This window comes from Falco rusticolus, chromosome 18 (genome assembly GCF_015220075.1).
Source record: "Falco rusticolus isolate bFalRus1 chromosome 18, bFalRus1.pri, whole genome shotgun sequence".
NCBI lineage: Eukaryota > Metazoa > Chordata > Aves > Falconiformes > Falconidae > Falco > Falco rusticolus.
In genome coordinates, this window is record NC_051204.1 from 3769135 (window position 1) to 3781220 (window position 12086).

The 12086-nt window shown below is 66.0% G+C and overlaps 1 protein-coding gene across 1 annotated transcript; it reads right to left on the minus strand.

Annotated features, from left to right (window-relative positions):
- Nucleotides 1-1876: 1876 nt before the first annotated feature.
- On the minus strand, nt 1877-11681 carry IGFBP4 (insulin like growth factor binding protein 4). The gene is given in 5 exon segments (XM_037411245.1): nt 1877-4483; nt 4795-4929; nt 5077-5231; nt 11284-11389; nt 11391-11681. Coding segments are annotated over 5 exon segments (798 nt in total). The 5' UTR covers nt 11664-11681; the 3' UTR covers nt 1877-4354.
- Nucleotides 11682-12086: the final 405 nt, after the last annotated feature.

Genomic DNA, 12086 nt, shown 5'->3' on the forward strand with positions numbered 1-12086 from the left:
GGTGCCCCCGCAGCTGCCAGGGCTGGGGGCAGCCGAAGGGACCCCAAAGGAGAGCTGGGGGAGCCCCAGCCCCGGGCAGCCGTCAGCACAGGGCCGGGGCGCTGGGCCGGGCTCCAGGAGAGCTGGCGGCGTCCCTGGTCCGGCTGCCGATCTGCTGCGCCAGCAAATTACTGGGCTTGTCTACATTGGCCGCGCTGGCTGCCTTCGGGCCCAGCTCCTCCACCGTGTTTGCACAACCCCGAGCACTGCGGCCACGCAGCTCCAGTAACCGGAGCATCGCGCTGGCGCCAGCCCCAAACAGCCCCGCCAGAGCTGGGGAGCCACGATGCCACAGACCCAGCCGTCCTCACCCTCCCACGACGTGACCCCCCGTGACACCGCGGGTCACAGCTGCCCTGGCAGCGTGTTCGGGAGACAGCCGAGCTCCGGGAGCACCGGGTAGCCCACCGGCGTGCAGCCACCGGCAGCGCCATGCCTGGGCATCTCCCAGCTGTGTCCCCTGCCACCCTCCCAAAGCTCTGAGGAAAGCTGGAGATGCTCAGCACCTACTGGCACCGGCACTGCCACTCGTGCCGCGGGCTGTGGCTCTGTGAGCCAGCGGCTCTGCCTGGCCACGAGCACGTTGCCCTGGCACAAGCCGGTGCCTGTCCCTGTCCTCTCCTGAACTTTGAAGCCCATCCAGTGTCTCGTCCCAGCCTGGTGTGGTCTCCAGGCCCTGCTGCTGTTCTGTGCCACCGTGCGGGACCGAAGGTGACGATCCTGGCTGCCCCCGCGCTGGCACCGAGCAGAGGCTGAGCTCACGAGGACGCACGATACCGTTTGCTTCCCACCCCATCCCTGCTCAGCGTAGCTCTTCCTTGGCTTTGTGGGTGCCTGGGGTTTCAGGGCTGCTGAACCCCAACCCTAGCACAGTGTCCCACAGGCTGGGGGAGGGGACGGGACCAGGTCCCTGGGCAGGGACAGCACAGCTGAGCCTGTCCATCCCCCGTGGGACACCCAGCACTGTCCCCCGTGCTCCACGGGCTGCGGATGCTGCCGAGCACAGGCAGGCGCTGGCCCCACTCCCACCGCCTGGTCCTGGGATCTACAAACCAGCTGCTCCCAGCTCAGGCACTTTTCCACTTCCAAGCCACCGCAACCCAACACCCCCCCCCGCCCTCCCCAGCTCCCCCCGCCCTCCGTGCCCGCAGCCCCTGGCCGGTGGCAGGCAGGTGCCTTTGGAGGTGGCCAAAAGGGCTCCCTGCCTGGTGGGTGCCAGGGCTCAGCCTGCACCGGGGGAGCTCAGGGAGAGGCGCTGAGACCCACGGGTGCTCCTGGGTGACATTCCCTGCTGCCACCCAGACCCCTCCCCACTTGCCCCGCCGGCAGCCAGCGCAGCCCCGCTGCTCTCCCCAGTGCCCATCCCGCAGAACGAAACCATCAAATATTTTTGCTGGATATGAGCCGGAGCCGGATGCCGGTGCACACCTCGAACCCCTCGTGCCAACTCCGTCGTGCCCTGCTCCCACCGCCAGCACCGGCACGGCCCAGGGCCGAGGAGCCCCCCACCAGTGGTCCATGGGGATGCGGTTTGCGGGGGCTCTAGAGCTGGGATGGGCTGGCAGCAGTCCAGTGGCTGAACCTTGCTGGGGATGGGGGGCTGCAAGTGCTGCTCCTCCATCCTCTGCCAGGGCTTGAGGCAGCAGCAGGAGGGTGCTGAGCTCGCGGGCAGTCCCTGGTTTAATTTGGCCCGTTTGGAAGGGGAGCATTTCCATACAGCACATACTGGGAATGCAGTGCCCAGCTGGGTGGGACCCCCGCAGGCACACCCCCCCTTCTTTAAAACAACGCAAAGATGAAATACACTTGATAGAAACACATTAAATAACAAGGAAAATTAAATACAGTAATTACCTTTTTTTTTTTTTTTTGACAATACAAAGGTTCAAGTTTACTGTAAAAGAGGGTCGGTGCTACATGGGAGTCCGAAGGGGTGGGCTTGGCCCAGGAGGAACTGACAGAAATCACATCAGTGTGGAAAAACGCCACTGGGGTTGGGGAGCCTTATGCTGGTATATGATCATGTGTAAATACAGCCTTAAACTACAGGAGAGATGATACAAAACGCTGGAGCCCTCAGAGCGGGGCTCAGAAGGTGCCCTGGCCGGTGCCGGCATCCCTGATCCCTGCCTGGTCACCCCAAACCCAGGAGAGGCTCTGCTGGATCTGCCAGCGCTGCCCGAGCCACATGTGGGGAGGGTCTGGGTGGCTGAGACCACCAGGCTGAGGCTGCCACCAGACCCCGCACCCCACCGCGGTGCTGCCAGCATAGCCACGTGGCACCGGCACTGTGACCAGCCATGTTCCCCAGCAGCACCTCCCTGCGCCCCAGGAAACCCACCCTTCGCAGGGTGGCACTGGGGGGCCGGGGGGCTGGCAGGGGCAGAGACCCCCAGCCCCACCAAGGACCATCCTGGCAAATTGACTCCGGTTAGAAGCTGTGTGCAGCCTCCAGTGCGGCACCGCGCAGCCAGCCAGGTGGGCACCGGGGTGGGCACCCGCTCCAGCAGTGGGCCAGGGCAGGCAGGAGGGTTCAGCAGCAGCCCGGTGAGATGCTGAGCCATGCCAGGACACATGCACCTGGGGACAGGGGACGTGGCACGGGGACACTGGCACCCAGATGAGAAGCCAGGCGAGGCGGGCAGCACTTGCACCCCCATTCCCACCCGCACGCCCACTGAGACAGATGAGAACATCCCTGCGAGTGCTGGGGAGCTGACATGCCATGCCATGCCGTGCCATGCCGTGCCGTGCCGGGAAGCTGCCAGGGACCAGGGGGACACAATGGTGTTTCACTAAAACTGAAACATTTCGTTCACACCAGGGGCCTTGGCATGGCCAGGGCGAATCCACACGGAAAACCAAAACTTCCCACTGAGGCCATGGAGCCAGGGGGTGGGTCAGGGGGTGGGGATCAGCAAAATCCCCTCTGTCTTTGGCACACTTGCCATGGCAGCCAGCATGGCTATTTCTCACCTAAAAGACATTTAGGTGAAAAATTTCCAGCCTACTTTGAAAAAAAAAAAAAAAAAGAAAAAAAATAGCTACAAAAATAGTGACAATTTCTCAGCTGCAAACTTTGTGCTGGCGAAATCTGCAGATCCTGTTGCTGAGATGTTCCAGAAATTCATCCCGGTTTTGTCACATTGGCCAAGTTGGAAGAAGAGAAGACAAAACCCATTGCCGGCGGTGCCCCGTCCCACGAAGATGGAGGATTTCAGCCTCAGGGGCCACATGGTCAGTTTTAAGATACCACCACCACCATTTTTTAAATATTAAAAATCTTTGGGGAAGAAAAAACCACAACAAGCAAACGAACAAACGAAGCCCACCCTGCTGGGAGGCGTCTCCTGGGCATCCCTCATCCCCCACCCCTCATCGCCAGCGCCTGGGAGGACACAGCCCTGCACACATGGGGGTGCCCGATCCCCTCGCCCGGGGCCGGTGGCTGGGGATGGGGCAGGGGGAGATGGAGCCAACTTTGTCCCCAGGCAGGGAGAGCGGGATGGGGCTGGACTGTGGGGCAGGCGGTTCCCAGGCCGGGGGGCTGAGGGCTGCAGCAGTGAGGGGGGGTCTCGTATTGCTCTGTGCGGCTGCGATGCCCATTGCATGCACACCTTTGGGGGAGGGGGAGGCAGGCAGGGTCCCAGGCAGATGGTGGGCTCCTGGGCCCCCCCAGTCCTCGCCTGGGCAGCCTCCCGATGCCGGGGAGGGCAGGATGAGGCACTTCTGCTGCCACATGCAGAGCTCTGGTGTGGACGGCAACACGCTGCGGGCAGGGGGGCTGCTGCGGCACCCCACGAGGCACTGGCATGGCCACGGCTGCCTGTGGGGCCAGGCTGGTCCGGGGCAGCAGATGAAGCCTCGGCCGCAACCACCGGGTTCCGTGTCCCCTGGCCCTGCTGCAGCGCGGAGGGACCAGGGCAAAAGCCAGGGGGGCACCACGGGGTGGGTGGGCAGCAGCGGGAGCAGCACCCAGGGGCAGCAGCATCGTGGGTGCTCTGCTCGCTCCACCCAGGCAGCCCAGCACCATCCCCAGGGCAGCATCTGTCCAAGCAAGTGTCTGTGCGGGATGGAGGTGCTGCTAGCGCGTGCCGGGGACCCCTCCGAGGTGGCAGCTAGTGGTCACAGCACAGGTCGCGGTGCCCCGTGCCCTGGGCAGCCTGCGGTGCAGAGCACTGCGGCAATCCGGGGCGCACGCTGGGTGCCCAAGCACCAGGGAGCTGCTGGGCAGTCACGTCCCCTCTCCTCCTCTCCTCCACAGCCCTGGCAGGTGTCCCGGCCGCAGCATGGCACAGGGCCGCCGCGGTCGTGCTCACATGCTGTCTGCCAGCTGGTGACAGTCCAAGTCCCCCTTCAGCTCCAGGAAGCCCGGCAGCTTCACACCCGTCTTGCGGTCCACGCACCAGCACTTGCCCCGCTGCCCATCCAGCGCCGGGTGACACTGAGGGGACAGGTGCGGTGAGGGGTGCCCAGCCTGGCCCCCACGATCCCATTCCCATGGGCTGCCTGGCTGGGGCAAACCAGGGGGCTTTGCCACCCCCATCCCACCCTGGGGCTTTTGCAGGGGACCCTCCAACACCCAAAGGGTGATTCGCAGCGAAGCAGGAGCCACGGGTGGGCTCTACCGTGCGCTGACACCACCGGCCCATCCACCCACCCCACCCCCCTCCAGCCTCAGCCTGGCTCTGCAAAATGCCCCCATGTGAATGGCCCCCCGGGCCCCCCCCCGCGATGGGCGAGAGCCCACCCTACCTGCTTGGGGTGGAAGTTGCCGTTGCGGTCGCAGTTGGGGATGGGGATGACGTACAGGTCCTCGTGCGTGCGGGTCTGCGAGGCCGCCAGCCGCTCCAGCGCCCGGTGCAGCTCGCTCTGGCACGAGCCCTGTGCCTGCGGGAAGCAGGGCCTGAGCCAGCAGCAGGGCTGCTGCGTGCCCCTCCCCCAGCACCCCAGCCCTGGAGCATGGCCCAGGGGTGCTCAGCACCCATCCTGCCCTCCCCAGCCCAGCTGCCCGCCACGGTGCCACACGGTGCTCACTATGGGCCGCGTCTCCTCACGGTGGTACGGGCTGCCGCTGTTGCGCATCTTGTTGCCGTTGTTGACCCGCTTCGCCTGCTGCTTCTGCAAGCACTTGCGGTCATGGATGCTGCAGGGGCTGAAGCTGTTGTTGGGGTGGTCGATCTCCTCCTTCTCTGCAAAGACACCGACCAGAGGGGGCTCAGCGCCACGGGGCAGCCCCGGTGATGGTGATGCCCCAGCCCCTGCGGAGCAACTTGCACCCCCAGGCACAACGTGTAGACGGTGCCACCAGACCCCACACCACCCTCCCTGGTTCCCACAGGTGTCACCACCAGCCCCGGGGTCCCCTCCTGCCACCGCGCTGGGCTGAGCTCTCCCTGCAGCACTGGGAAAGGCTCCTAGGAGTTTTTACAACCCATTCGCCACAATTCACGGGCTTGTTGCCATGTGTCTGTTATTGTAGGGTTGCAGACGCATGCTGCGAGAGCGTCGGGCAGTCGCTCCTGTGTGCTGCGTGGCACGAGGCTCTGGCTGTGCCCCAGCCAGCCACATGCCACCAGGCACCGGGTTGCTCACCCACGGCACCGGGCCCACAGGGCTGGCAGATGACCCCAGGATACACAGCCAGGGAGCCCCAGGCAGACCCCCGGTGCCCCCCAAAAGCTGCCTCTGAAGAGCTGCAGCAGGAAGAGGGGCACTGGGGCTGCACCGGGGCGGTGCTGAGCACCCGCCAAGTCCGGGGCGGCAGCGGGCACCACAGCCAGGAGCAGAGCCGTGCTCTGCTGCAGGGCACAGCCCCCGCGAAGACATGAAAGAAGAAATTCCTGGAATAAGAAAGTTAATCTCCCATGGGTCCAATCCCAAAAGGCGGCGCTTGGCATCCTCGCCTGCGCCAGGAGCGCAGCCAAACTGCAATCCCAGATGTTGGCAGCTGGACGGAGCATCATGAGACCCGAGCTCTCAGCGCGACTTTATTTTTTAAAAAGCTGCTGGTCCCTCTGGTTTGGGGCCCGTTAACCCTCTGCAGAGGGGGGTGCCCTGGGAAGGCAGGGTCCTGCCTGCGCTCAGAGCCCTGTCAGGCACGGTCCCAGCAGAGCTCTGACTCCCAGCCTGCCTGGGCTGTAAGAGGAAAGCGGCCAGGGCTCCCTGCTGGAGTTTATCCCGCGTTTGGGCTTGTACTAATCAATATTGCAGTTGGCAACGGGAAAAAACCTTCCCAAAGCGGGTGGGGGGCAGTCACGGTGCAGCACGGGTGGAAACACGCCGGAGACTGACAGCACCAGGGATGGAGGCTGCTGCGGTGATGCCCAGCACCGGCCCTTCGCAGCGGGGTCAGAGCCGCAGCCGCCTGCCCGCTGCATCCCCGTGGCATCCCGGTCTCCCATCGGCACCGCACGCGGCAGCTCCCCTGCAGCAAAGGGCTCCTGGACCAGCTCCCAGCAGCCCGGTTAAAGTTCACAGCAAAGCCCCGATCGAGCCTTCTCCTTCATTCGTGTTATTTGCTTTTTGTTTAATTCTGTCAGTTTTTTTCCAGGAAATGGCTCATGCCCTTGAAATTTGAAACACAGACCCAAAGTCTCCAGGACCCCGCGCAGAGCGATGCCAGCCCCGGCGGCACCAACCACGGGGCCGTGGCACAACACGGGCACTGGTGGCAGAGCCCAGCTCGGGGCTTGGGGGGGCTCGGGCAGGGGATGCTCCTTCCTTCCCCCTGCACCTCCTCAGGGAAACACACAGGGAAGAGCCAGGCAGGAGATTTGGCACCGGTGGGGACCACCACGCCAAAGTCCCAGCACCTCCATGTGCTGCTCCGGTGCCCTGGAAAGGCAGGACCAGGAGGCAGTGGGCACTGCCCGCTCTGCCTGGGGGAAGCCCTCACCCACCCCTGGCACAAACACCTCTCCTCCCCACCGCCAGCCACCCTCAGAGCATCGAATCTCTCAGCTTAAATAAAACCAGATGCCAATAACGTTTTCGTAAGGCCACATGAAACATCGGTGCCTCTGGGCAGTGAGGCGGCTCTTGCCGACGCTCGGCTCTGGGGACAGAGCTCTGGGACCCGCGGTCCCCTGACTCACAGGGTCCAGGCCAGGACCCCTCCCCACAATGGGCATCGCTGCAGTCCTTGGGGTGATTTTCCCACCCGCGAAGTGACACGCAGCAGCTCAAGGAGCCTCTCGTCTCCCTTCGCAACCCCCCTGCACCAGCTGGATGAGGAACCTCCTCGCACTCGCGCACAAAGATGCGGAAAAAGCAACTCTGTGGAGCCTGAAGGTCCCCCCACCAGCCCCCCCACCAACTCCCAGTGCCGCCTGGTCTGCTCCAGCCCCTTGAGAAGCATCACCTGGATGCCAGGCCAGCAGCCCCGGTGCCTGTGGGGTGCCCCCAAGGCTCCCCACACCTCCGCCCCTGGTCCTGCTCCACCTGGCAGCCTTGGCCACGCAGCACAGCCCCATGCAGCAGGCACACACACACACACACACAGTGCTGCCGGTTGCGTTGGGGCTGTGCCAGCCTGTCCGAGTGGCAGGGGGAGGGCAGGCAGAGTGGGGTGGGGGGCTCCTGCTTGGCTGAGGGCTGGGGGAAGCCCCTCGGCTCGGTTTTGGATGGAAGCGGGTGCCAAGGGGATGGGAACGGGTGCTGCCCTTGCCGGCCATCCCGGCAGGAGGAGGGTTTCTGCCCAGCCTTCTGCCCAGCCCGCAGCCAGGAGACACAAACGAGTCATTCAGCATCGCCTTCAATTAGCAGGAGCTGCAAATGAGGTTGGTCACGTGCTGAACTTGTGATTCACGGTGCGGAGCCCAAGGGAGCAGGGAAGGGCTCCGGCTCCACCGCGCGGCTCCCGCAGGAGAGCCCAGGGCAGTGACCGGGACCGCGTGTGTGTCCATGGGAGAGGGACAAGTGTCAGGGACCCCCACAGCTCCAGCCCCACTCCCCCACACCCCACCAGCCCCGGTGCAAAAGACCCCACATGCCCCATGGGCCAGAGGGGACACATCCACGTGTCCATGGCAGACATGGCATGAGCCGCAGCGAGTCCCAGCACCCTCTGCCTCCCCATCCGGCACCCCTGGTGTCACCTGCGGGTGGTCCTGGCAGGGCTGTGGCACAGCGCCAGCTCTCTCGGCTGCCAGGGCTCTCAACTTGGCAGGCGCTGGCACAGGGAAGTCTCTGATCATCCTGCCAAGCCCTGGCCCTGGCAGAGCGCATGGAGCCGGGGTACAAGGGCGGCTGGGGCGCAGGCACCCACTGCCCCTTGGCCAGGGACGCTGGCTGGGAAGCCTGGCCCGTCCCCATCCTGCAGGGACATGCTGCCGAGCCCTGCAGTGCTCAAACACGACCAAGCACCCCAGTGCCTCCCAGCTCGGCACCCAATGTGAGCCGATGGAGAGGAGGTGGGGATGCAGGAGACAGAGTGAAGGATGCAGATGATTCTCTGTAGGGACCAGAGCCTCGCCAGGAGCAGCGCCCAGCCCGGAGGAACCCAAGCACAGGCAAAGCCCAGACCCCACCCCGGGGGACATACGGGATGGGGCATCAGCCTCGCCCGGCCCCCTGACCGAGCAGACAGGGACAGCGATGGAGACAGGCAGGGTAGACAGTGCCAGGGGCTGAACCCAGCCTGTCCCCACTGCCCGTGCACCAGCCAGCCGGGGCTCAGCCACCTCCATCCCTCCCGGTCACTGCACGTGGGAAGGGAACGGGACCTGGCCCAGCCATTGCTTACAGCAACCACGTGGGATGAACGCAGTTCCCATGGGGTCAGTTTTTCCCAGACGTAATTATTTACCCAGCATTAAATCACTCATCCTGCGTGCCGGGGAAAACATCCTCACCTCCTCCCGGCTACCACACGTGGGTTCAGCCATCACGTCCCCCAGGCACCCGCAGGCTGTGCTGAAAAGCCACAGCTGGCACCTCCCAGGGCTCCGTTGCAGGGCTCTAGCCGAGCAGGCAGATGCTCCAGGAGCCAGGCCAGAGCTGGGAGCGCTGGGAGCGCTGGGAGCGCTGGGAGCACTGGGAGCAGGAGGCAGGGACCAGGGTCCTGCACAAGGTGCCCAGACCCACAGCCATGGGAGAGGGTCTTGGGTCAGGAGAGCGGCCACCCGTTCCCTGGCTTCCTTGAAAGTCCCGTCCCGTGGGTGCCACAGGTCCCGGGTGAGCAGAGAGGCTCTTTCCTCGATGGAGAAGGGAGCCATCGCCCATTGCCTCGGAAAGCTCAGCCTCAGCCCAGCCCCCCCACACACAATCCCAGCCTCTTCCCTGGAATGCGGAGCCCCCCGGGCTGAGCCCCCAGACAAAGTGTTTACTGTACAAGCTGCTTCCCAGCCGCCCGCCCACTGCAGCCTCCACTGCCGGACCCGCTCAGCCCCGGGAGGACACGGGCGCAGCCGGGGGCCACCTGTTCCATACGCCCCTGCCCCTAAAGAGGCATTTAATTCCCTTCTGCTTACCCGGAGGGGACCTGTTGGATGCACCAGCCATGCCAGGGTGCCCTCACTGTGCCAGGCAGGGCTGCAGCGGGAGCAATGAAGCCTGCAGCCCCCAGCCCCACGCTCCCACTGGCTCCAGGCTGCCAGAGTGGGACAGGGATCCGTGGCTCAGACATCCCACCAGGACCTTCCTGCCAGAACTGCACCAAGCAATGTGTTGCAGGGTGTCCTGCCCGTGTCCTGACGTGCTGTCCCGGGTGAAGGGGCTCGCTGGTGCCCTCACCCCCACCTTGCCACCTGTGATGCTGCAAGGCAGACACGGTGCCAGATCGGTGAGCCCAGCTCCCACGGCCACCCACCCGTCCCCCAGCAAGGCCAAAACAGCGTGGGAAGGAAAGGAAAAAACTGCAAGTCTGTTTCCTAAAGGCTCTGGGAAAAAATGCTGCGTTACACAGGGCATGGCCAAAACCAACAGGCCTTGGCAGCCCGACACAGCCCCGGGCCAGGGAGCCCAGACAGCTCCTGCAGGATGTGGGATGAGGACAGACAGGCCGAGCAGGGGGTCTCCGCAGCAGACCCCATACTGAGCCCTCACGGCAAACTCCAGTGCCTGGAGAGGGGCAGCTGGAGGAGCCCATCCGCCGAGGGCACTCCTCACAGTGGGGACACTGGCAGATCTGCCATGGATCAGCCATGTGAGGAGGGAATGGAGCTGGGATCCAGCCCGCAGGACGGACAGGGATGGACACTGCTCCAGCCCCTTCTGCTCCTTGGGGAGCTCCAGGTGACCCCGCACAGGGACACAGGGCCAGGCCAGCTCATGGACCATCCCATGGCGGGATGCTGCTCCCCAGCTCTGTGGGACATGGTCCTGATCACAGCCCGCAGGACAGGGAAAGGAGAGCATGGCATCCAGACCCACTGATGCGCCAGCACCACGGGTCAGGTCCCCATGCTCAGCCCCCGGCGGCAGCTCTATTCCCACTGTCAAAGCCACGGTGCACCCTGCGCAGCTTGGGCTGGGCACCCACCACCAGCTCCCAGCCCCCAGCCCCTGCCCGAGCACCAGGGAGGTGGCAGGCTGCCACGATCAGCACCTGCGAGAGGGTCCTGGGGCAGACACACACAGGCAGCAGGCTTCTCCAGCCTGGCCCTGTCTGCTGCCTGCACCCCACTGCCCTGCCCGGCCATGGGAAGGCCACAGCTCCTGGCAGAACCCCAGCACGGAGCCCATCCTGACCTGCCTGCGAGGGATGCAGGTGCCCCAAGGCCTCTTTCCTGTTTCCTCCCGGCAGAGCCGCCAGCAGCATCCCAGGGAAGGGGCAGCACAGGGGTCACCATGCAACGGGAACTTCGCCACCAGCTGGGATGTGTCCCCAAGGGCTGCGGGTGCCTGCGGGTCCCCGGGCTGCCCTGCTGGCCAGGGGCACTCTGCGGCCAGGGCACGGCAGGTGCTCAGTCCCGGCGAAGCGCCCTGCTCCAGCACGTGCAGTGCCGCTGGCCGTGGCACGGCTGTGCCCATGGCAGGTAAGGGTGGCACAAATGTGACCCACTGGTACCCGGCTGTGCGAGCCCACAGCTCAGCGCTGCTCCCTCCCTGGGACACGCGCATCCCCGGGCCACCCCATCCCACCGCAGGGTCCCAGCCGAGCCCCCTGCTCCCAGCCCTGTGGCCCCAACTCCCGCCAAGCGGGCGGAGGGGCAGCTCGGTGCAAACGGAGGGGCTGCGGCACCGACCTGTCGAGGTGCGAGGCCCCCCAGGCGCCCCCCCCGGCCCCCCTGCCGGCCTTACCTGGGGGGTGGAGGCTCTCCTGGATGGCCTCGACGTCGGCCAGGTCGGTGCAGACACCCTGGCCGTGCATGAGGGTGTGCAGGGGCCGGGGCACGCCGCGGGGGGGGGTAGCACCGCAGCCCGGCGCCGCAGCGGGCGGTGTAGACGCCGCAGGCGGTACCGCGGCCGAGGGCGCAAGTTGCGCAGCAGCCGCAACCCGGCTCCCGCACCAGCTCCGCGCAGCCCTGCGGTGCCTTGCAGCGCGCCAGCCGCTCCTCCGAGCACGGCGGGCACTGGATCGCCTCCTCGCCGCCGCCCGGCGCCGCCGCCAGCACCAGCAGCAGCAGTGGGAGCAGCGGGAGCAGCGCGGGCAGCGGAGGCAGCGCGGGCAGAGCGCGCATGGCGGCTCCGCACCGCTCCGCGCCCGCGCTCCGGCCCGCGGCTGGCGGCGCTGGGCTGGCGGCGGCGCCGGGCGGCGGAGGCTTTATGCGGCCCCTGGCCACACCTCCCGCCGCCGCCACCGGGGCCACCGGCGGGGCCGCCCCCGCCGCCACCGGGAGAGGCACCGGGGAGAGTCGCTCCCCGCCGCCGCCCGCCCGTTTCAGCACCGGGGAGGGTTTCAGCACCGGCGGGGCAGCGCCGGCACCGGGCAGCGCGGACAGCCAACCCCCATCCCCCCCCGCCCCCGGCATCAGGACCACCCGTCGCCCCCTGGCAAACCGCCCAGGCACCCTGTCCGCCACCGCCTGCGCGGTCCTGGGAGCAACTGGGATGAACTGGGACATACACACACACCGGACGGCGCTGCAGCGGGGGGGGGGGGG